Genomic DNA, 26,043 nt, shown 5'->3' on the forward strand with positions numbered 1-26,043 from the left:
ATTGCATTGTGCGCTTGGCTGGTGGAGCCGAGTGCGCATGCGTTCCCCTCTGCCCTTCGAGCCGTTAAGCGTTGTGGTGGAGGATGCTTCGGTTGACCCTGTGCTATTGCTTGTGGCTGTTGCAGCTTTTGCTGCAGGTGAAGGGAGCGCATGATTCAGGTAGGGCCGGGCAGTGGCGCCCTCATTGTTTCTCCCCCACGGCCCGGCTTCTGGGCCCGTAAAGAAAGCCCGGCAAGGCCTGTTAATAAAAGAATGAGGAGGAGACCATTCAGCTTGTTCCGCCATTCATCAGATCATGGCTGACGTATGGTCTAACTCTTATCACCCGTCATGGTTCTGTAACCATTAAAACCCTTGCCAAAAAGAAACCTATCAATCTCAGCGTTACAATGTTCAATTGGCCGGATTTTTGGGGGGGAGGGGAAAGGGGGGGATTCTAGATTTCCACTACCATTTAAAAACATACTTCTTGGGGTCAGCCAGTAAAGATACAGATGACAATGAGCTGATAATCTGTTTCAGTGAGGCTGCTTAAGGGATAAATATTGGTTAGGACATCAGTGAGAACTTCACTGCTGTTTAAAATGGTGCTGTGGGATCTTTCACGTCTACCAAAGAGAGCCGAGAGGATCTCGGCCTAATGTCTCATTGAATGCTGCCAACTGAGTCAAAGCCAACATCAATAGTTGCCCAGTTGCCAGCGAGTGATAGTAATTGCCCCAGAGCTCATGCTGAGTTGCATAGATTGCCCTAGCACACTCACTGTGGTGTTGATTGCTCCAGCACTCTCGCTGAGCAGCACTAGTTTCATTAATTGTCCAGGGTTCACTCTGAGCTACATTCATCACTCTCCTTTCGTAATGAATACAATAATTAACCTGTTCTTCAGTAACTGGCCTACATTCACGGGTATGTTAACCCCAGCATTACCACCCCCTTCCCCTGCCAACCATGCAAGTCTGAAATTAAATGTAGAAGGTTGGACAATGAGAGTCAATAACTCTTTGGTGAACAAAAACAGAATTACCTGGAAAAACTCAGCAGGTCTGGCAGCAGAACTAGTTCTGTCGAAGGGTCATGAGGACTCGAAAGGTCAACTCTTTTCTTCTCCGCCGATGCTGCCAGACCTGCTGAGTTTTTCCAGGTAATTCTGTTTTTGTTTTGGATTTCCAGCATCCGCAGTTTTTTTTGTTTTTAACTCTTTGGTGAAAATAGCTTAAGAGTTTGTGTAATGTCTCTTTTCATCTTCAGAAAGAGTTCTTCTCCGAGAAATCCAAGCTCTGACACTGCATAGCGGAAGGTATACCACTGGCCGCAGAACAAGTCCTGTACGCCAGCTGCAGTGTGTTGGTGGCACAGCTGGCTGCAATGCCTTCCTTCCAAAAGTGGTCCAGTGTTATAACAAAGGCTGGGATGGTTATGACGTACAGGTATGCAGCTGAATGTTCCAGTCTAATTTCAAATTGTAACCAGATGACATTGGATCAGTTTACAAACAGAGTTGCATTCTGGAAATAGTAACCACTGTCGGTGGAATTTAATGTTGGAAAAGGAGAGGATTGCTACACAAATTCTCAATTTTGGGAAAGAGTATTTTGAGGTAATGAGGAGTGAGTTGAAGGGTGGAGACTTAACATAGGGAGGAGTACAGAGGAAAAGTGGAACACTTTCAGGAATACTTTATTGTCAGTACATCTGGTGAAAAATGCAGCCAAGACACAAGTGTGGGAGAGAAAATAAAGGACTTTCCTTGGTACAAAGCTTCTGCGAATGGTTTGCATCACAAGGAATAGAGTGTGATGATAAATGCCTATGACAATGGTTTTGCAGTAGAAATAATGGTGATGCTAACAGCACTCACCATTTATTTATTTGGAAATCAGACAGCAACTTCCCCTGAGTGTCCATGCGCATTTAAATATGAGTTGCTGTCTATGGTACAATGCTCCTTCAGTGGTTCCCAGATAGTGGCATTTCACTATCTGACTCACCATTCAAATATGGTGAATGGCATGAAGTTGCTGTACTTAGTTCATAGCTACAGATTAAATGCACCAGAAAAAGTTAACATTAGTCCAAATCAATGCAAATACTCTGTTAACAGTACGATAAGTCTCATAATTACTTTCTCATTCTTTCAGATTTTAATTATTATTAGAGATTTTAATATTTTAAAAAGGTTTATTTCTGTCTCTTGCCTCTCTGTTGATCACATCTTTCCATTCCCCTCTATTTTGATTTCCATAATTAATTTGACATTGAATTCAATGGCCTGAATTTTGTGGTCCGCAGCAAGCAATGGTGTTTGCTGCTGACCTTGAAGAAAGCTACTCAGAAAGATCTAGTGATATGTGGCATGGATTTCCCCTTTCCTGATGTCAGTTTAAATTTGGCACCAAGTCAAAGGGATCTCCAGGTGTCCCAATAACAATGTCTTCAAGCAGGGTTAGCAGCAAATCAGATTGAAGCATTCCCAAGACAGCAAACCTAGCAAGTTAAATTCACTTTATTCGCTTTTAATATTTTAGAGAGAGAAATAAATGATTGACATGTAGATATGAGATTATGGTGGAAGGTAAAATATTGTGAACAAACTTTTAGTAAAATTATTTTTAAAATGGGGATTTATTTATCATATGGAGAAGTATGATATTCCACAAATCTAAAATTAGTTTTTCAGGGACAGCGAGGCTGTTTAGCTGCAACTATGAAATTAGGACATTGTTAAAAATATCCCAGTTACACTTCATTCAACAAGGTGTAACATTTTTGAAGGATTTTTAGTGAGCCTAATAGTGGAAAAGGGCAAGGTTTTATCAATTCATTGATTTCTACTTGATTGTAGACTGGGATAATTTCAACATTGCACCCTATGGGGAAGTGTAGAATCACTGACAGCAGTTTTTGTATTTCTCCATTCAGCCACGCGTGTGCAGACTCTGGAAGTTTCTGTCAATTTCAGATGCTGGTAATTTTGCCATCATTACTACTGTAAAATTGGGACCGTCCCTACAACCACACACCCCCACCCCCCCTCCACCTCTTTGTCTCTCTATCTCTCCGCCCCCCACACACACACCTTAAACCAGCTTATATTTCAACTCTTTCTTGGACTCGAACGCAAGTTCTGTCGAAGGGTCATGAGGACTCGAAACGTCAACTCTTTTCTTCTCCACCGATGCTCCCAGACCTGCTGAGTTTTTCCAGGTAATTCTGTTTTTGTTTTAAGCTAACTGACTCTGTGTTGCCAATAACCATTCTTCGATCTGATTGGTTAAAGCGATGCATGGTTTGTTTGTCCTTTGTGCATTGTTTTTGAATAGTGTCTAACAGGAACTTTAAGTACAAATGCCAATAGAAAGTATATGGACAAGTGTATGTTGGAATCCTAGAATGGTTTTAGCACAAAAGGAGGCCATTTGGCCCATTTTGTCCATGTTAGCTCTCTGCAAGTGCAACTCAGCTAGACCAATTCCCCTGTTCTTTCCTCATAGCCTTTTATATTCTTTCTTGTCAGGTGCTTACTAAATTCTCCTTTGAAAGCCCTGATTGTATCTGCCTCCACCACATTTCCATATTCCCTCTACATGTTTGCCACTGATGGCAAAATGTGATCCCATTATGATTTAGTTTCATAGATTTTTCTTCTGTTCCAGTTAGATTTTGTTGGTGGTGTCGCATCACAAGAGGATTCTAACATTTTTTTTGTTTTCCTTATTGATCAACTAAAAATGGCATGTTGAACCAGAGGACAGGAATCTGGTTAAGAACATAAGAAATAGGAGCAGGAGCAGGCCATTCGGCCCCTCAAGCCTGCCCCGCCATTCAATAAAATCATGGCTGATCTGCCCCAGCCCTCAACTCATCTTTTGTGCCAGCTCCTCGTAGCCCTCAACTCACCGATATTTCAAAAATCTATCTACCTCCTCTTTAAATACTTTCAGTGATCTAGCCTCCACAACTATCAGAGGTAGAGAATTCCAGGCATTCACTACTCTCTGAGAGAAGTTCTTTCACACCTCGGTTTTAAATGACTCTCCCTTATTCTGTAAGTGTGTCCCCTGGTTTGAGATTCCCCCACTAGTGGAAACATCTTCTCAGCATCTACCCTATCAAGCCCCCTCAGAATCTTGTACATTTCAATAAGATCACCCCTCATTCTTCTAAACTGTAATGAATAAAGGCCTAACCCGTTTAGCTGTTCATGATAAGTGAACCCCTTCACCCCGGGAATCAGCCTAGTGAATCCCTTTTGAACTGCTTCCAATGCCAATATATCCTTTCTTAAATACGGGGACCAAAACTGTATACAGTACTCCAGGTCAGCCTCACCAACACCCTGTACAGTTGTAGCAAAACTTCCCTATTTTTAAACTCCAACCCCCTGGCAATACAGGCCAAAATTCCATTTGCCTTCTTAATTACTTGCTGCACCAGCATGCTAACTTTGTGCTTCATGCACAAGAACACCCAGATCCCTCTGTGCTACACTTTTTTGGAGTCTCTCTCCATTTAAATAATAGTCTTTCCTATCAAAGTGCATGACCTCACACTTTCCTACATTAAACTCCATCTGCCTAGTTTTTGCTCACGCACTCAACCTGTCTATATCCCCTTGCAGATTCCTTATGTCCTCATCACAACATGCCCTCCCACCTATTTTTATATCATCAGCAAATTTGGATACATTACACTCTACCCCCTCCTCTGAGCCATTAATAAAGACAGTAAATAATTGAGGCCATAGGACTGATCCTTGTAGCACTCCAATAGTTACATCTTTCCAACCTGAAAAAGACCCATTAATCCCAACTCTGTCTTCTGTGTGTTAACCAGTCTTCAAACCATGCTAATACATTACCCCCAATACCACGAGCACTTGTACAATAACCTTTTATGTGGCACCTTATTGAATGCCTCCTGGAAATCCAAATACACTACATCTACCAGCCCCCATTTATCAACTCTGCTTGTTATATCTTCAAAGAACTCTAGCAAATTTGTCAAACATGATTTCCCTTTCACAAAACTATGTTGACTCTGTTTGATTGTGTTAAGCTTTTCTAAATGTCCTGCTATTTCCCAACGAGACATGTTAGGCTGACTGGCCTATAGTTTCCTGCTTTTTGACTCCCTCCCTCTTGAGCAGGGCATCACATTAGCGCTTTTCCAATCCACTGGGACCCTCCCGGAATCCAGTGAGTTCTAGAATATTTCAACCAATGCCTCCACTATCTCTGCAGCCACTTCCTTTAAAACCCTTGGATGCAGGCCATCAGGTCCTGACGACTTGTCTGCCTTTAGTCTCATTAGTTTCTCAAATGCTTTGTCCCTTGTGATAGAGACTATTACAAGATCTTTCCTCCCATTAGCTCCTTGCTTATTTGATATCTTTGGAATGTTTATAATGTCCTCTACCGTGAAGACCGATGCAAAATATTGATTTACATTATCTGCCATTTCCCTGTTCACCGTTATCAATTCTCCAGGTGCATCCTCCAAAGGTCCAATGCTCACTTTAGCTACTCTTTCTTTATATATACCTGTAGAAGCTCTTGCTGTTTCTTTTTATATTTCTTGTCAATTTCTTTCACTTTATTAGCATTTTAGTCATCTGCTGCTGATTCCTAAAAAAATTCCCAATCCTCTGGCTTACCACTAGTTTTTGCCTTTTTGTATGCCTTAGTTTTTGATTGGATAATCTACTTGACTGCCTTTATTAACCACGAGTGGTTCATCCTTCTCATTGAGTCCTTCTTTTTGACCGGGATAAAGTTTTGCTGAGCGGTATGAAATATCTGTTTAAATGTCTACCACTGCTCATCCACTGACATTCCCTTTAGCCTATTTTCCCAGCCCGCTTTAGACAGCTCTTTCTTCATACCTCTGTAATTGCCCTTATTTAAGTTGAGGATACTGGTTTGAGATCGGATTTGCTCGCCATCAAACTGAATTTGCAATTCTACCATGTTGTGATCGCTACCCCGTTGAGGATCCTTAACAACAAGGTTTCTTATTAATTCTACCTCATTACGCATCACTAGATCTAAAATAGCCTGTTCCCAGTAGGTTTTGCAACGTAGTGTCTAAGAAACAATCCCTGATGCACTCTGCAAATTCGCCTTCCATGTTGCCCCGCCAATCTGATTTATCCAGTTAATATGCAGATTAAAATCACCCATGATAGTTGTTGCGCCCTTCTTACACGCCTCCAACATTTCCTGATTTATACTTTGTCCTAGAGTGAGGCAATTCTTCAGGGGCCTATAGACGACTCCACCCGTGACTTCTTCCCCTTGCTATTCCTTATTTCCACCCAAACTGATCCCATGTCATGATCTATTGCACCTAAATCACTACTCACCACCGCACTGATTCATAGTTTCCTTTATTAACAAAGCTACCCCACCCCCTTTTCCTTTTTGCCTATTTTTCCAGAACGTCGAATACCCTTGAAGATCGAGTTCCCAATCTTGGTCACCCTGCAACCATGCCTCTGTAATAGCTATCAATTCGTGTCCATTTATTCCTATTTGTGTCGTCAACTCATTTATTTTGTTACAAATGCTGCATGCATTCAGATAAAGAGTCTTAAGCTTTAACTTTTTACCGTTAATACTCATTCTGGTTCTAATTTCTGCGGCACTCTTCTGCTTATATTTTCTGCCCCTTCCTGTCACATTTTGAATATCGTTTGCTTCTTCACTGCCCTGCACCTCTGCTCTCTCGATTATTTTTGATTTTCTAAACTTCCTTCAATTGAAACATTCCCCCACTAATTAGTTTAAAGCCTTATTTACAACCCTAGTAATATAATTCGCCAGGATACTGGCCCCAGCATGGTTCAAATGAAGCCCGTCCCAACAGAACAGCTCTCTCCTTCCCCAGTACTGGTGCCAGTGCCCCATTAATCAGAAGCTATTTCCCCCACACCAATCTTTGAACCATGTGTTTACTGCTCTATGTGTTATTTACCCTATGCCAATTTGCACGTGACTCAGGTAGTAATCCAGAGATTATTATCTTTGTGGTTCTGCTTTTTAATTTAGCCCCGAGCTGCTTGTAGTCCCTCGGCAGAACCTTTTCCCTAGTCCTACCTTTGTCATTGGTACCTACCGTGGATCATGACAACTTGATGCCGTTCCAAGTTCCTCTCCAGCCCAGAGAGATGTCCTTAATCTTGGCACCAGATAGGCAACATAGCCTTCGGGAATCTCTGTCTTTGCTGCAGAGAACAGCAACTATTCCCCTAACTATGCTATCCCCTATTACTACTACATTTCTCTTTACTCCCCCCACTTGAATGGCACTCTGTACCACGGTCCTCCGGTCAGTTCGCTCATCCTCCCTGCAGTCTGTGCCCTTGTCCACACCAGGAGCAAGACCCTGGTAGCTGTTGGACATGGGCACTGGCTGAGGCTCCTCCGAAGCTAAATTCTGGATCCCCATTCCTGCCTCACTTGTGGTCACACCCCACTGTCCCTGACCACGGACCAAATTTGATGTAATTCACCTAGGAGGTGTGACTGCCTCCTGAAACACAGTGTCCAGGTAACTCTCTCCCTCCCTGATGTGTTGCAGTGTCCGCAGCTCGGACTCCAGTTCACTATCTCTGAACTGAAGTTCCTTGAGCAGCCAACACTTGCTGCAGATGTGGTCACCATGGATCGCACCAGCATCCACCAGCTACCACATACTTCAGCTGCAACACATCGCCTGCCCAGCCATCTCTATTCTATTTAATTAATCAGTTTGGATGTTAAATGTTTTAAAAGTGAATTTCTTAACTGCACTCTTCAGCTTTAATAACATCTCCTGATTTAAAACACTTGGCCAGTCAAAAGAGACAGGGATACCCACCAATCACCTACCTGTTTTCGTGTGACATCATACTTTGGCCCTTACACGTAGAAACGGGTTGAAGGATCTCTCTGCCACCAGCTTTTATCTCCTGCCGCCACTACCTTTCTTGTGCAGGTCCGCGCTCCGTGTGCTGGGCCTCCGTCTCTGCTGCTGGTTTTTATCTCCCGCCACTGCTTCCCTTCTCACACAGGTCCTTCTCCATGTGCTCCTGGCTCTCCTCTCGCTGATTTAAGGAGGGTAATGAACTGGTCAGGAGAGTCAACAGACAGTAACATCAGAGATGCTGGGAATAGAAAATGTGTTTGGAATAAACAGGTAGTTAGGAAAATAGTGGAGCCTGAGGGATACTAAAGGAGTCATTATATCACGTGGTCAAGGAATAGCAAATTTATTAAATGAATTCTTTGCCTCCATATTCACAGAGGAAGCCCCTGAGAGCCTTTCAACTGTTGAGATAGGATTTTTAGATCAAAATGACGACATTGTGAGGAAAAATAGCTGTGAAGGCAATAAAGCATAACAAGGCCCTGTGTCAAGACAGACTGCACCCTAGGGTATTTAATGAAGTAGCGAATGAAATTAGACATATGAGGCATTGTCCTGCTTTCTGTATGAGGAAAGGAGACAAGGGATTGTGTTGCCAATATTCAGAAAGGGGCAGAGAGATAATTCGGGTAACTACTGTTAGTCAGCCTGACATCCTGCAGAGAAGGTATTGGAGGGCGTCCTGAGGAATGAATAATGAATCACCTTGAAAAATACTGAGCTATTGAGAGTCACCATGGCTTTATGGGAAGAAGATTCTGCATGATGAATCTTTTGTGAGCTTTTTGAGCAGATTCCAAATGGACAGAGAATCTATGCAGGTTGTTTATTTAAACTTCAGAAAATCATTTGCTAAAATACCTCAGAAAATTTGGTAGTCGTTAAATGGATTAAAAATTGTCTAAAGCATTGTTGTACAGAGAACATATTTGGATGGAAGAATGGTGACTAGAGGGGTGCTTCGGAAATTACTGCTGGCACCATTACTGATTAGAATATATGTAATGGACTTTAAAGTGAGCTGAAAAAAATTTGCAGAGAATACTGAACTAAGAGGGACTGTAAGTAACAGAGAACAGGCTGATCAAATAACAGACCTGGGAAGATTGAGGAGCTGAGTGGCAAAGGATAATTGGGAAAGCATAATAAACAGTGGCAATGTAAGATAAATGACATTCTTGTACAGGAGATAACACAGTAGATGGTTTTGGGTACACTGGAAAATAGATCATTGAAATCACCAGCACAGCTTGTGGCAGCGATGAAGAAAGCAAATTGGATCAGGTGTTATATAGTGAATGGAACAGAGTATAAACCTGAGTAATTGGTTCTGAGTTTATACAGAGCTCTGGCCCAGCCTCACCTGGAGTACTGTATGCAGCTTTGGTCACCGTATTAAGAAAGAACTAGGCATTTGAGATGGTTCAGGAGAGGGCAACTGATGTCTCAGATTAATGCCTTTGTTATGAAGAGAGGCTGCAGAAGCTGGGAATGTTTACATTGGAGAAGAGAAAGCTCAGCGGTGAAGCACTCAAGGTCTAAGAGGGTATAGGACAAGATAAATGGCAATATGTTTAACACAGTCACAAATTCTACAACAGGAGCCTCAAACTTAAAGGTAGGATTTTGATTTAATTCCCTTATGCAGAGGGTGGTGAATGAATGGAATGGACTGATAAGGGAGACAGCGGGGCTGATTGAAAATTTCAGGGAGTTAAATATATACCTGGAGAACAATTTGTTAAAAGGGAGAAAGAATCTCATGCTGATGAAGGTAATGCTGTTGATGTGGTGTATATGGATTTTCAAAAGGCATTTGATACAGTGCCACACAATAGACTTGTGAGCAAAATTCTAGCTGATGGAATAAAAGGGAAAGTAGGCACTTGGATAAGAAATTGGCTGAGTGACAGGAAACCGAGTAGTGATAAATGGTTATTTTTCAGTTTGGAGGAAGGTCTGTAGTGGAGTTCCCCATGGGTCAGTGTTGGGACCTTTGCTCTTCTTGATATATATTAACAACCTGAACTGTGGTGTTCAGGGCATGATTTCAAAATTTGCAGATGATACGAAGATTGGAAGCATTGTCACCTGTGATGAGGATAGTCTTGACCTTCAAAAGGACCGACATATTGGTGGGTTGGGCAGATAAATGACAGATGAAGTTCAATGCAGAGAAGTGAGAGGTGATTCACTGTGGCAGGAAGAATTTGGAGAGACAGTATAAAATAAAGGGAGAAACTCTTAAGGAGGTGCAGGGTCAAAGGGACCTTATCTTCATAAGTCATTAAAATGCAGGGCACGTTGAGAGAGCAATTAATAAAGCGCATGATATCCTAGGTTTTATTAATAAGGACATTAAGTGTAAGAGCAGGGAGGTCATGTTAAACTTGTATAAGCCACTAATTAGGCCTCATCTGGAGTACTGCATTCAGTTCTGGGCGTCATACTTGAGGAAGGATGTGAAGGCATTGGAGAGAGTGCAGAGGAAATTCACAAGGATGATTCCAGGGATAAACAACTGTAGCTATGAGGATTGTTTGGAGAGGTTGGGTCTTTTCCTTGGAGAAAAGAAGGCTGAGAGGAAACTTGACAGATGTATTCAAGATCCTGAGGCGTATGGACAAGGTAAGTAGTGAGAAACTGTTCCCACTCAATTACATCAAGAACTAGAGGGCACTGATTCAAAATAATGGACAAAAGGAGTAGAAGTGATGTGAGGAAAAAATTTTTCACCCAGAGGGTGGTTGGAGTCTAGAATAAACTTCCTGAGAGGGTGGTGGAGGCAGGTTCAATCGAGGTATTCAAAAGGGAATTGGATTGCTATCTGAAAAGAAAGAATGTGCAAGGTCACAGGGATAAACCAGGAGGGTGGAATTAGATAGAATGCTTCTTCAGCAAGCCAGTGCAGAGTTGATAGGCCGTTTGGCCTTCTTCTGCATTGTAAAGATTCTGTGAGGAGATGAGAATGTTTTGTATCTTTTGAGATCTGGAATGTGCCACCTGAATTGATGGTTGAAGCAGATTTAATAATAACTTTCCAAAAGTTATTGAATGTATACTTGAAAGTGGGGGGAATAAATAGCAAGTTTATGGGGAAAGAGTACAGAGTGGGACTAATTGGATAGCTCGTTCAAAAAGCCAACACAGGCACATTGAGCTGAATGGCCTCCTTCTGTGCTGTATGATTCTATGACTGTCTTTTTATATAAATGATAAAACTATTAATTGATGCAAGCAACTTTCTAACTACTTTACTTTCTGTATTCTCCACTACCTTCCCCCCACCATTCCCTGGACACAATCACACAGTGGGAATGCAAGACAGACATGGACAAAGCATATCGATTTGGAGCAATCACAGTCAGTTGTGAAGGATATAACTATCCAGAAGATCCTTATATTTTGAGGGGATCTTGTGGATTGGAATATGTCATAGAACTTACCGAGGAAGGCCTTCGGAGAAAGAAACCTAACTCTGGATTTGCTCATGTATCAGATGAAAATTCCACATTTTCCCATGATTCATTCAGTTTTATGATGATTTTGGTACTGTTTGCTCTTGCCTATCTGGTGTATATGGTCTGTTTGAGAAGCCAACACAACAGGAATGAATTTCCCCAAGACAATGGCCAAAATCCTGGTGACTATTGCAATGGTGCAGGTCCTTCTGCACAACCACCGCCTCCTGGCTTTAAACCAGCTTACAGAGGTAAATCCACCAGGATTCTTTAAAAAGATAATATAAGACTGAATAGACGTAGGAAGCAATAATAATTAAAATATTCAGTTTTACCGCACAGGAGGCTATTTAGCCTATTGCGTATGCACCATCTCTCGGAACAAGTCATCCATTTAGTCCCATTCTCTGTTTAATATTTTTCTTTTTCAAGTATTTATCCTTTCTGCTTCCATCCCTCTTTCTTACTAGGGCATTCTTTATTTAACAAACATTCACATGTAAAATCGTTGTTCCTAATTTGTCCCTGCTTTGGTGATTATCTTACTGCACACCTTCTAGTTGCTGATTTGCCATCAATAAAAATAGTTTTTCTGCATTTATCTAATCAAAATCTCATAATTTTGAGCACCATTTTAGTGTATCCAGGCATTCCCAACTCTAGGAAATTAAAACCTCTCAATACTTTAAATGCCCTTTTTTTAAAAAAAAAGATACTTTTATCTAACTCTCTTGAATTGGCTGTTACACTGGAAGTCTAGTCCATCCATACATTAAAGTTAAAATAAGAGTAATGAATATATAGATTAAATTTAAGTTTGAGGTTATGCTATTTTGTTGTAGAATATATGACTGTGTTTTACATGTTAACATTTATTTTCTCTACATCTTTTTTGACCTTCAATTATTCTGTATATCAACTCTGAGCCTTCTCTGGTTTAAATATTTGCAGTTTCTCCTCTTAAATCTGGTGTCCAGTTTTATGTCAGTTTACCTTCACTGTCCCTTCTTCTGTATCTAAATGTTTTTTTTTTCATAGCATGATGACCAGTTATATACCATATTCTAGGTGAATCTGGATTAGCACTCTGTACAAATGCAGCTTTACTTCTTGCTCTATTCCTCTGACTATATGAATCATTGTCCTATCTTTACTGCTGATGGCTTCAGTGACTGAATAAATACCAGTTTCCCCATTTCTCTCAACCGTGTTATGTCTTACTCCCCTCCCCCAGAGAGGAGAATAAATCTGGCACACCTTTATGAGTCACTGCTAATCTTGTACAATCAGAAACTATCCTTCCATATTACCTCTTGTGCAATTCTCAATGACTTGGGTGTGTAATTCACAATTGAAGGAAAGGTTACAGGTCTATAATTATCGTGTTTATGTGGATGGGGGTGTCATGTTTACTCCCTTTGGGTTTATTGAGGCATTAGCTCATTCCAATGGATTTTGAAAAAACAGTGCTTGAAAATGACCTGAACCTGGAGCTTTGCTTTCTCTTCAGCCGCTATGTTTCTAATCTTCTTTCCCTACCTCATTTAATTTGGGCATCTTTTCCCTGCCCTCTCCTTAATGATTTAATAATCTCACCACTTTGCTGTCCTCTGACGCTATCTCCCTCCACGTGTCACTAGTTAATCACGCAATGTGTGTCCATACCCATGTGAAGGATGATCTATTAATATCCTTTATAATTTACGCTATATTACTCAAATGTATTAAATCAGTTTCTCAGTCTTAATTCTGTAGCCCTCCTGTCTCTTTCCTGTGCATTTCACAATTTCTTTTAATGTCCTTTGTTTCTCAAATTTTCTTGTTGATTTTAACTGTGCTATTTGATTCTCCATTTATTTTCAGAATAAAGTGCCTCTGCAACGTAAAATAAACCCCTCATAAAGCACTTATAGCCTGTGCCCGCCTACCCTGCCGTTTCTCATTTTAAATTGTCCTTCCATTTTAATCCTTTAACACAACTATCATCTGTCCTGTCCTCATTAGAATTTAAAATGAACAACTTTTTGCTCACAAGATGTTAAATGTTCTTTTTACTTTGACTTGCCGATTCCTTCTCTTATTCACTGGGGGAGAATACAATATTGTTTATCTTTAATGGGTGTTCTCACCATGTGTAACCTGCAAATGTTTTTGTTTTCAGGTTGCACAACAGATGAAACATTTTGTGGCGAGGCCCATCCACGGAGTACAGGTTCAGGACCAGGATTTTGGACTGGAATGGGAGCAGGTGGTTTGCTTGGGTACCTGCTTGGCAGCAGAAGGTATCTAGTTTCCAGTCTGCATTAATAGATGTGAACACACTTCTTAGAATTCTTATCTCTAATCTGATATGCCTTAGTAAAGTCATGAGCCCAGAATTTGTAGGGTTTTTGACAATGAACCACTTCTGAATTTGATCACAACTTCAGGGTTTACACAAATGCAGATGAACAAAGAAATCTTGAAACAAGAACAGAAAATGCTGGTAAAACTCAGCATGTCTAACAGCATCTGTGGAGAAAAAAAACAGAGTTAACATTTCACGTCCTTATGACTTCTTCAGAGCAGAAATCCTGAAATTGTGGTCTATCATTTACTGCCCTTCCACAGACTGTGCTGTGGACCATCCAAGCCAGCAATCAGCAAAATTAATTGCTTTGTGGAGAACTTTATCTACTCTTATTTTGCTATTAGAAATCTCAATGAGATGAAGTTGGGATTTTAACGATGATCCAAGTAATTACGACTGTTGAATAATCGATTGATCCCTAATAAAACTGTGGACTATTGTTAACTGTCTCCATTATAATTAATTGCTTGATTTTTTTGAATAATTTCTTTTTAAATAATTAAGATTTTTCATGATATTTCAACTTCTGCCTTCACCCCATGTCTATGTCCCAATCTTTATTTCGCATTCTGTGAAAAAAAGAATGATTTAAAGGTGATTTAATTATTTGTGATCTTCATTTACTGGTTGGCTGCCTGTGAAAATTCCTTAATATGTTGGGCTGCATGGACAGTTTGATGACATCACTGAAGGTTTTCGATGGGACCTCCCATTAAACTAGGCTGTAATCAGTTGGACATTGAGGGGTACAAAACTTTTATCACTGAGATCGCTAGATTTCTCAGCAAGGCTACCTTTGAGGCCAATGGCATGTGTTGTTACTTCACCCTGGCGCAAAATCCAAGCTGTAGTTTCTCAACATTTATGTTTTCAAATGGTTGTCTCTATTAATTCTTAGTAAAGATATGGCAGAGGATGGGGTGGGTGGCTAACTTGGGTTCTTTAATGCCATTTTTTTGGACGTTACTGTGCTTCTTAAGCAATGAAGATTGTACCATGTGGGCAGCCAGACGCCACCTTTGTAAAGAGGTTTGCACATGTGTGCTTAACAACTGTTGAAAGCATCAGGGCAGAGAGAGCATGATATCAATCAGCATGTAATGCTGATTTGACGCTAGTGCTACCATTTTGAGGCTCCAAACTGTATCCTCTCTCAGCCACACACCTGATCACAATGTTAACAGCATGAAGAACCCCCAACAGCACTGTTCAGGGGGTTCATCGACTTGAAGGTTAATTCCTAGATTATTTTCCTTCTGGTTGTTGCTGCATATATTTTGGGTGTTTTTCAGTATTTGTTTAAAGTTTCAGTAGTCTAGAGTGACTTGTCTGTGTGCTGAAGTACCTTTTTGGTGACAAAGGCTTATGCGCAAACCAGTTGCTTCCAGACATGAGTGGCCTGGTGGTATTGGGCATGACTGGGAAGAAGAGCAGAGGCCATGTAAGGCAGAACAAGCTGCTAGAAGAGCGAGAAGCATATTTTGATTGTTCTTGGGCGGACTGGCATCTGTGCTGAAAGACAGAAATTATTTTATACTTGTATCGCATATTGGTTACACCGTACTTGGAGTATTGTGAGCAGTTGTGTTCTCCATATTATAAACATCATATAGAGATATATAGAGGTTAGGATCCATTTGTAGCAGGTCAGGATTACTATGATGAGACTGGAAGGAGTGTGAAGCAGGGTGGGATTACCGCAAGCCTGGATCACTGAAGAGACCGGGATCACTGTGAGTCAGGTCAGGATCACTGTGAGGCAGGCCGGGTCCCTAAAGGAAGTGGTTAGTGAGTTAGTTGATGTCATCCCTTTTCTATTTTTCCTTAGTTCTGTTGAAGAGTCATGCGGACTCGAAACGTTAACTGTGCTCCCTTCCACAGATGCTGCCAGACCTGCTGAGTGGTTTTTCCAGGTATTTTTATTTTTGTTTTCGAGTTAGTTGATGTGTTGGCTTTAATTTTCCAAAATTCCCTGGATTTGGGAAAATTGCCATTAGATTGGAAAATAGCAAATGTAACTCCTTTATTCAAAAAGGGAGGGAGACATAAAGCAGGAAACTAAAGGCCAGTTAGCTTAACATCTGTCATAGGGAAAATGTTGGAAGCAATTATTAAAGATGTTATAGCAAGGCACTTAGAAAAATTCAAGGCAGGGCCATGGTTTTGTGAAAGGGAAGTCATGTTTAACCATTTTATTGGAGTTCTTTGAAGGAGTCATATGTGCTGTGGATAAAGGGAAACCGGTGGACGTACTGTACTTAGATTTCCAGAAGGCATTTGATAAAGTGTCACATTAAAGGCTTTTGCGGAAAATAAAAGCTCATGGTATGGGGGGGGGTAACATACTGGCATGGATAGAAGATTGGCTAGCTAATGGGAAACAGAGGGTAGCCATAAATGGGTCTTTTTCTGGTTGGTGGGATGTAATGAGTGGTGTGCCACAGGGATCAGTGCTGGGATCTCAACTTCTTAAAATCTATATAAATGAATTCGATGAAGGGATTGAAGGTATAGTTGCTAAATTTGCTGATGATACAAATATAGGTAGAAAGTTGGTTGTGAAGAGGACATAAGGAGGCTACAGGGGGATGTAGATGGGTTAAGTGAGTGGACAAAGATCTGGCAAATGGAATATAATGTCAGAAAATGTGAAATTTTGGCGGGAAGAATAAGAAAGAAACATATATCTAAATGGTGAGAAATTGCCGAGCTCTGAGGTTCAGAGGGATCTGCGTGTCCTAGTGCTTGAATTGCAAAAGGCTAGTGTACAGGTACAGCAAGTAATTAGGAAAGCTAATAGAATGTTATCATTTATCGTGAGAGGAATTGATTACAAAAGTAGGGAGGTTATGCTTCAGTTGTACAGGACATTGGTGAATCCATATCCGGAGTACAGTATTGGTCTCCTTAGTTAATGAAGGATGTAAATGCATTAGAAACAGTGCAAAGAAGGTTTACAAAACTAATACCAGGAATGGGCAGGTTATCTTGTGAGGAAAGATTGGATAGGCTAAGCTTGTATCCTCTGGAGTTTAGAAGAGCAAGAGGCGACCTGATTGAAACATATAAGGTCCTGAGGGGCCTTGACAGGGTCAATGTGGAGAGGATGTTTCCTCTTGTGAGAGAATCTAGAACTAGGGATCACAGATTAAAAATAAGGGTCGCCCAATTAAGAGAGAAATGAGAAGAATTTTTTTTCTCATAGCTTGGGGAATAGACAGGCATTTCTATGGCAGCAGATGTGAATCCAGGATAGTATGTTGCCTCCCTGGTGCCAGGTTAAGGACATCACTGAGTAGTTGCAGAGTACTCAGTGGGGGGGGGGTGGAACGGTGAACAGCCAGCAGTCGTAGTCCACATTGGTACCAATAACAGGCAGAAAGAGAGATGTGGTCCTGCAGTCAGGATTTAAGGAGCTTGGTAGGAAAATAACAAACAGGATCTCAAAAGTAGCAATCTCTGGATGACTCCCAGTGCCACTTGCATGTGAGTAATGAACTAGGAGGATAAAGCAATAAGTGCATGGCTGGAAAATGGTGTGGGAGGGAAGGCTTTAGATTCCTGACACATTGGGACCAGCTCCGGGGGACATGGGACCTGAGTGACAAGCTGGGTGGGTTGCACCTAAGTAGAATTGGGACACATTTCCTTGCAGGGCGATTTGCTGGTGCTTTTGGGGAGGGTTCAAACTAACTTGGTAGGGATGTGGGAACTGGGAGATAAACATGAGAAGAATACCAAAGTGCACAGAATACAGAGAGAGACATAGCATTACAGTAGGAAATAGTAAAGCATTAGGTAGATTCAGAGTAAGGGAAAAAGTAGTAAAGTAAATCATGGTTACTTTGCATGGATGTTAATGTGTGGAGTGTGCTAAATCAGATTTGTGAACTAGAAGCACAGATTGTCCTGTGGAAATATGATGATCTGGCTTTAATAGAGATTTGGCTCAAAGAAATGCAGGACTGGGTATTAAATATTCATAGATAAAAGGGGCTCAGGGAAGATAGGAAAGGAAGGGAAGGGTGGTGGTGGGGTGCGGTATTGGTTAAGGAGAACATTGCAGTAATGGAGAGAGAGGATATCCCAGAATGGGGGAATCAAGGACATAATTTATTTGGCTAGAGTTAAAGAACAAACAAGATGAAATTACATTGCTTGGTGTAGCCAGTAGGCCACCAATTAGTGTAAAGGACAGAGAGGGGCAAAAATTCCTTGAGTATGTTCAGGAAGATTTTCTGCAGCAGCACGTTTCCAGCCTAATGCAAAAGGAGGCACTGCTAGGACTTAGGAATGAAATGGACCAAGTTGATCAAATGTCAGTCAGGGACAGTGACCATTGTATCATAAGGTTTAGGTTGGCTATGAAAAAGGACAAGTAACAGTCTAAAGTAAGAAGGAGGAAAGCAACTTCAGCGGGATAAGAATAGATTTGGGCCAGATAAATTGGAATCAAAGGTTGACAGGCAAAACAAGGAACAATTGGCTGCCTTTTAAAGAGGAGATAATTTGGGCACAATCAAGGTACATTCCCATAAAGGGGAATGGTAGGGCAAACAAATCCAGAGCTTCCTGGCTGACAAAAGAGATAGAGATTAAAATGAACAATAATAAGTGTTTATAGCAGTTGTCCAGTAGATAATACAACAGATTGCCAGACTAAATATAAAGGTTTAGAGGGGAAGTGAAGAAATAAATAAGAAGAGCAATGAGGGAGCATTTAAAGAGACTGGTGGCTAACATAAAAAGGAATCCAAGGGTCTTCTATAGGCTAATAAATAGTTAAAAGGTGTTAAAAGTTGATGAAAGGAGTGATGGGACCAAATAGGAGTTTTCTGTACATAGAGGCAGGTGGCATAGCCGAGCTGTTAAATTAACACTTTGCAGCTGTCTTTACCAAGGGAGATGATGCTGCAGACGTCATGGTGAAAGAGGAAGTAATTCAAACACTTGAAGGGCCTAAAATCGATGATGAAATACTCAATAGGTTGACTGTGATTAAAGCTGATAAGGCAGCAGGACTGGATGAGATACACCCGAGGATACTGAGTGAATTGAGACTGGAGAATTGCAGATGTTACACCCTTGTTCAATAAAGGATGTAAAGGTAAGCCTAGTAGCTACAGGTCAGTCAGTTTAACCTCCATAGTGGGGAAGATAATTCGGGACAAAATAGTCACTTGGGTATATGCAGGTTGATTTAGGAAAGTCAGCAGGAGTTGTTAAGGGAAAACCATGTTTAACTAACTTGCTGGAGTTTTTTGATGAGGTGACAGATGGTTGATGAGGGTACGCATTTGATAGTGCCACACAACAGACTTGTAAACAAAGTCATAACTCATGGACTGAAGGAGGCATTAATGATATGGATGTGAAATTGGCTGAGTGACAGAAGAGAGTAGTGATTAATGGATGTTTTTCTGATTCGAGGAAGGCTTGAAGTGGAGTTCCCCAGAAGCCCTGTGTTAGGATCCCTTCTCTTCCTGATGTATATTAATGACCTAGATTTTGTTACACAAGGTACAATTTCAAAATTTGCAAATGGAAACATTGTGAACAGTGAGGAGGATAGTGTAGAACTTCAGGAGGACATAGCCAGGTTTGTAGAAAGGGCAGACAACTGGTAGAGATGTGTGTGGTGATTAATTTTGGTAGCAAGAATGCAGAGAGAGACTATATGAGCAAAAGGACCTGAGTGCATATGTGTGTAAGTCATTGAAGGTGTCAGGACAGGTTGGAAGAGCGGTTAATAAAGATACAGAATCCTAGGTTTTTATTAACAGGGGCATAGAGTACAAAAGCAAGGAGGTTATAATTAGACTTGTGTGGAACACTGGTTTGGTCTCAACTCAACCTTGGGGACTGTTTGATTTTCTAATGATTCCCTAAAGATAATGGCAAGAGTGTTTCTCAAGCTTGTGTTGAGCTTTGAACCATAGAAAAGTTACGGCACAGAATGAAGTTGTTCAGCCCATAGTGTCTGCGCCAGCTGAAAGGGAAAAAATGAAAGACAAGCTGCTCATTCTAATCTCACCTTCCAGCATGTGGGCCATAGCCTTTCAGATTACAGCACTTCAGGTGCAAATCCAGGTACCTTTAAATGAGATGAGAGTTTGTGCCTGAACCACCAAACCAGGCAATGAATTCCAAACCGCGACCCCCCAACCGGGTGAAGAAGTCTTTCCTCATATCCCCTCTAAGCTTTCTACCAATTGCCTTAAATCTGCACCCCCTAGTGTTTGACCTCTCCTCTAGGGGAAAGAGGACATCCCTGTCTCCTCTATTTAGGCCCCTCATAATCTTGTACACCTCAATCAGGTCATCCCTCAGCCTCCACAGTTCCAAGGAAAACAATCCCAACCTATCCAATCTTTCCTCATAGTTGAAACTTTCAAACCCTGGCAACGTTCTTCTAAATCTCCTCTGTATTATCTTCACAGCAATAATGCCCTCCTTGTAATGTGACGACCAGACTGAAAACAAAATTCCAGCTGTGGCCTAACCAGCATTTTGTGCAGTTCCATCATTACCTCCCTGCTTTTGTATTCTATACCTCATCCAGTAAAATAAAGCCTTTCATATGCTTTCTTTACCACCTTATCCAACTGTCCTGCCACCTTCAGGGACCTGTGGGCATGCACTTTAAGGTCTCTCACTTCCTCTACCCTTCCCAATAGCCTCCTATTTACTGTGCATTCCTTAGTTTTGTTTGCCCTCCTTAAATGCATTACCTCACACTTCTCTGGATTGAATTTCATCTGTCACTTTTCCGCCCACTCAACGAAACCATTGATATAATTCTGGAGCCCACAGCTATCCTTTTCACAATCAACTACTGTTTCCTCCCTGATTGCCTTTAACAGCCTGGGGTAGAGTCCATCCAGCCCTCATGATTTATTCACCTTCAAGGATATTAGTCCTTCCAGTTCATCCTCTATCACTATGTTTATTGTATCTAATATTTCACACTGCTCCCCTTTAACTAGAATATCTGCATCATCCTTCTCCTTAGTGAAGACAGAGACAAAGTACTCATTGAGAACCCTGCCCACATCTTCAGCATCCACGCACAAGTTACCATGTACATCTCTGATCGGCCCTACTCTTTCCTTAGTTATCCTCTTGCTCTTAATGTACTGGTAAACACTTTTGGGTTTTCTTTGATTTTACCTGCCAATATTTTTTCATATCCTCTCTTTGCTTTCCTAATTACCTTTTTTACTTCACTCCTTTTCTTTCTATACTGCTTTAGGCTTTCTACAGTATTAAGCTTTTTGTGACAGTCACAAGCTTTCTTTTTTTGCTTTATCTTACATTGTATGCTTCTAGATAACCAGGGGACTTTAGATTTGGTAGTACTGCTCTTTTTCTTTGTGGGGACATGTCTACACTGTGCCCATAGAATCTCGCTTTTGAATGCCTCCCACTGGTCTGTCACTGGTTTCCCTTCAAGTAGCTACAACCAGTCCACTTTTGCCAGATCACCCCTGAGCTTCGTAAAATTTGTCTCTCCCCAATTTAGAACTTTTACTCCTGTTCTATCTTCATCCTTTTCCATTATTATGTCTTCACTGGAACACTATAGCAGGCCATGGACTGGAAGGTCAAAGTGGTAGCAAGGTGGCAAATTGAAATGACAAGCAACAAGAATGATGCTTGTGGACTGAACAGAGGTGTTCTGCAAAGCAATCACCCAGCCTGCATTTGGTGTCCCCAATGTAGAGGTGACCATGTAGTGAACAGCAAATGCAGAGTACTAGATTGAAAGAAGAGCAAGTGAATCGGTCTTATGCTTGGAAGCAGTGTTTGGAGCCTTGGATGGTGAGAAGGGCAGAAGTAAATCTCCAGTGCTTGCATGGAAAGATGCTGTAGGCAAGGAAGTTGGTGTTAGAGGTAACTTAGGGGTTGACTAGGGTGTTGCGGAGGGAACAACCCCTACTGAATCCTGAAAAAGGAGAGCAGAGCAAGATGTTTTTGGTGGTGGCATCACTCTGGAACTGGCAGAAATGGTGGAGTATGATACATTGAATATGGAGGCTGGTGGGGTGGCAGGTGACAAAGGAATCCTTTCCTGGTTCTGGGAGGGAGGGCAAGGGGTGAGAGCAGAAGTGTGCGAAATGAATCAGGCATGTTGGAGTGCCCTGTCAACCACGCTGGGTGGGAATCCTTGGTTGAGGAAAAAGAAGCGCTGGTCTGGACGGTTGCATCATCAGAACAGATGCAATGGAGACAGAGAAACTGGGAGAATGCAATAGAGTCCTTCCAAAAAGCAGGGTTGAGGAAGTGTAGTTGGGTTAGCACCCATTGAAGCAGATGGACTTTAGAAACAAGTAGGAGCAGGAGTAGGTCATTTAGCCCTTCAAGCCTGCTCCACCATTCAACATGATCATGCTGATCCTCTGTCTCAACACCATATTCCCGCTCTCTCCCCATGCCACTTGATGCCTCTAGAATCCAGAATTCTATCTGTTTCCTTCTTAAATATATTCAGTGACTTGGCCTCCACAGCTTTCTGTGGTAAAGAATTCCACAGGTTCACCACCTTCTGAGTGAAGATGTTTCTCCTCATCTCAGTCCTAAATGGCCTACCCCATATCCTGAGATTGTGACACCTTGTTCTTGACCCCCCCCAAACATGGGTTTGTAGTGAACATCGGTTGCGAGCCCATCTCCTGAAATGGCAACAGAGAAGTTGAGCAAGGGAAGAATGGGAGGTGGACCAGGTGAATTTGAAGTAAGGGTGGAAATCGTGAACAAAGTCAATGAGGTTTTCCGGTTCATAGCGACAGCGGGAGGTGTCACCGAGGGAAGGGGCCCAAATAGGTCTGGAATAATGAATATTTCACACATTTCTCAAAAAGGCAGACATAGTTGGGACCCATTTGAGTAATGATTGCACTTTTTATTTGGAGGAAGTGAGTGGAGCTGAGGGAGAGCTTGTTCAGAGTAAGAACAAGCTCAGCTAAGTGGTGGAATGTGGTCGTGGATGGGGACTGGTTGGGCCTCCATTCGAGGAAGAAACGGAGAGCTCTGAGACTGTTCTGATGGGGGGTGGAGGTGTGGAGGGATTGGATGTCCATAGGCGGTTAGGAAATTGGAAACTGTTGAAGTGACATAGGGCATTGGAAGAATCAAAGGATGCCGGTAGGAAGATTGCAAAAAGGGAGAAAAAAATAGGGTTGAAATAGGGAGAAGTAAGTTCAGTGATGCAGGAAAAGGTTGAAATAATAGGTCAACCAAGGCATTCTTGTTTATGGATTTTGGGAAAGAGGTAGAAGCAAGCCGTTCAGGGTTGGGGGCAATGGAGGGAAGGTCTCTAAAGTGTGAGGTCATTGATGGTCCTGGACACAATGGATTGATGTTTGTTAGTGTAGCTGTGGTGCGGGGGGAGGTACAAGGAATTGTCAGAGTTGGCGTTTGGCCTCTGTTAGGTAGAGATTAGTACACCAGACAAAAACAGCATCAATCTTGCCCTTGTGTTTCGGTGTTAGGGTTAGACCTGAGAGAATGGAATGCAGCAAGTTTTGAGGGGAATGGGTTAGAGTGAGTGGGGGGAGCAGAGAAATTGAGACGGCTGATGTCACACTGGCAGTTCTCACTGAAAAGATCTAAAGAGAGTAAGAGGCTAGAGGGAGGGATCCAGGTGGACGGAGAATGTTGAAGATGGGTGAAGGGATCCATTACATTCGATGGGGCTAGGGGGAGAAGACTCTTGGTCAAAGAAGTGGGCACATAGGAAGAGGCAATGGAAGAAGAGCTCAGTGCTATTCTGAGCTCGAAATTAATTCAGGTCAAGATGTAAGGGGAGGGAGTTGGCTAGTCCAGTGGTTGCTAAAGATTCCTGGATAGGAATGCTGTCAAATGCCTTAATAAGGTTCCTCAATTAAGCCGCTCATTTACATATCTTTCGGGTGTAATGCCTGTTTTAGGGCATCTGGCCTGTATTTTAAAAAAAGCCCTCACGACTTTAGCTGTCAGATCAATGCGTGTACAGAGTGTGCACTAACAGGGGACACTTTTCGTGCCATTGTGGAATTGTTCAGTGCTGTGCCCAATTTATTCCTGAAAAATGGCACAACCAACTTCTACCCCTACAGATTTTGTGCAATAACAAGGCAAGCATATGGCTTTAATGGATCTACAATGGATGAAAAGGGATGAGACATTGTTGCTTTTCATATACTCCAGTGCAAAAATTTCAAATGTTAGTGCCAGGTAAAGTGCATTTTAATCAGAAATATTGTTCTAAAAACTATTTCATTTCAGATCACGGCCAAATACTTCATCCTATCCGTACTACCCAGATTATTCCTCGTATCAACCACAGGAAAAGCAGGAGCCTAATTGGAATACTGAAAGCCCAGGAACCAGATCAACTTCAGGTAAACATGTTTTTCTTTCAAATGTGATGTAGTGTTTCTCATCATGGTTTTGCTGCTTTTCACTTTCATCAGTTCTGCCCAAAATATCATGTCAAGTGTGTTCTGGTATTTGGCTGTCCGTTTGTAATATTGCAACCCTCTGGGCAGAATAAGTTGCAAAATGGTATGCTGAGCTGATGTAGAAACAAAGTCTTAGTGGGGTTGTTTTACCCCCATAATAACAAACTGCTTCTCACCTAAATGTAACATACGCAGAAGGTTTCTGAAAAGATAAAGAATGTACATGCAAGAAAGCTGCAATTAAGAGATCAAATTAGTTTCTCACTTTTGCTTCAACAGGGTTCGGTGGGACAAAAAGAAGATGAGGAAATGAAAAGTGCAGGAATTGTGAAGATTTGGTTGTACAATTGTTCAAATGTTGCTGCTTCAGTCTGACTGTACGCGTAAGGCTGTGGCATTCTTTGTGAGCAGGAGAGGTTCGTGCATTGTTGAATAATTTTAGAATTTTCACTCTACTTTTTATGTAAACATCCAACAACTTGTATTCAGGATCTGTGATAACAATGAAGATACTGCAGACTAAAAAAGATTCATATATGTATGAGCATTTGAGCCAAGCTCTGGAGTTCTGCTAATTAGCAGCAGACATTTTGCAGTAATTTATTATAAATTTGAAGGAAGAAAATATTCAATAATCTAAGGTACTGTTTCAATACATCCTCTACCCCAACACACATGTAAATCGTCTGGGAGGTGGGAGGGGGGTGAAACTGAACAAAACTCATATTTGCTGAAACGAATAGTGTTTTTGGTAAATGTTTTATTTCAATCTTAGCTAGCACTCTCAGGAGAGGAATGTTGCACTAAGAATTCTGCAACTTTTATAGGAAATCCTGTACATCGCAAAGTAAATAACTATGAATATTATTTGGGGAGAGGAGGGCAGTTAAAAATCGAGTTTTGGCTCGGGACTCAGAACAGGACCTGCTCAATATTAAATTTTACTCCTCTGCGACGAGGTAATGTAATCACTCATGGAATTTTCTGTGAGTTCACCCACTGGTTTACTCCGGTCACTACCCTCTACCCCCGCCTCTGTCCCTGTTGGCCTCCCTTTCTTTCAAGCTATAAAAAAAAATTCCCTCTGCCCTGCACAAAAGCATGGAGTATATTTACACGAGTTCTTCAAAGGCACAGGAAGCTGAATGTTCCAATGCACAGGGATATTCTTTGATTGGTTTCACTGTTGTCAAATCTTATAATGGAAAACAAGTGACTGAATAATTAAATACGTGTCATCGTAGCCTCCACTTAATGCTAGAGTAAACCTGCATGTTAGATTGGATATGAGAGAAGAATCATGGAATATAGGAATTGCTAAATGAAAACAAGACCAAGGTCTATCTAGTTTTCTTACCATCTTGATGGTGGCATGATGCAACAATAATAGAGTTAACCAATCAAATCTTTATCAATTGCAACATACCCAGAAATATCCTGAGAAAACCCCAGTGGAACCATGGATCCAGTGTTGACTTTTTCGTTTGCCTTTGACATTATGACGTTGGTATTTCCTATGATCATTTTCTTTAGGGTTGCATGCAGTTGCGCGGTAACCCAGAAGTTATTGCACAGTTCACTCGCAAGTTGTCCTTTTTAAGCTGCTTTTTGTGCATGTGCAAAATAATTTAAAAGTACCTTGCATTAAAATGAATTGGCTGTGCCAGGAAAAAAAAAAATTAGAGGAATATTTCTTGTGGCCCACTTTCATTCTGCCAAATAAAGGTTCTACACAGTAGGCCACCTTTATTTTGCTCTCATGAGCAATGCACAGAGCATAAAATTGATAGCACAATGAACAGTAATGCTGCTCAGTTTGTATCTAAAACATTCAACCTTTTCCTCAATAAAATTCTGCCTTTTTTTCCTCTGTGAAGACACA

General features: G+C 41.4%; 1 protein-coding gene across 2 annotated transcripts; it reads left to right on the plus strand.

Moving 5' to 3' along the window:
• On the plus strand, positions 1–26,043 carry saraf (store-operated calcium entry-associated regulatory factor). Of its 2 annotated transcripts, XM_041186656.1 has the most exons (6): positions 1–159; positions 1,252–1,430; positions 11,221–11,620; positions 13,531–13,651; positions 23,986–24,101; positions 24,441–26,043. In XM_041186656.1, the coding sequence occupies exons 1-6, from the start codon at positions 84–86 to the stop codon at positions 24,464–24,466; spliced, it is 918 nt and encodes a 305-aa protein (XP_041042590.1). In that variant the 5' UTR covers positions 1–83; the 3' UTR covers positions 24,467–26,043. The 2 variants fall into 2 exon arrangements, with proteins under 2 accessions (XP_041042590.1, XP_041042592.1); XM_041186658.1 differs by lacking the exon at positions 11,221–11,620 and having other exon boundaries at positions 19–159.

Source organism: Carcharodon carcharias, chromosome 4 (genome assembly GCF_017639515.1).
Source record: "Carcharodon carcharias isolate sCarCar2 chromosome 4, sCarCar2.pri, whole genome shotgun sequence".
Taxonomy (NCBI): Eukaryota; Metazoa; Chordata; class Chondrichthyes; order Lamniformes; family Lamnidae; genus Carcharodon; species Carcharodon carcharias.

Bases quoted from the DNA above. Each gene is read 5' to 3' on its own strand.
- saraf (XM_041186656.1), top strand. From the start codon at position 84: ATGCTTCGGTTGACCCTGTGCTATTGCTTGTGGCTGTTGCAGCTTTTG. The intron at 160-1,251 runs GTAGGGCCGGGC...TTTCATCTTCAG, and splicing joins GAAGGGAGCGCATGATTCAG to AAAGAGTTCTTCTCCGAGAA. The intron at 24,102-24,440 runs GTAAACATGTTT...TTGCTTCAACAG, and splicing joins AGGAACCAGATCAACTTCAG to GGTTCGGTGGGACAAAAAGA.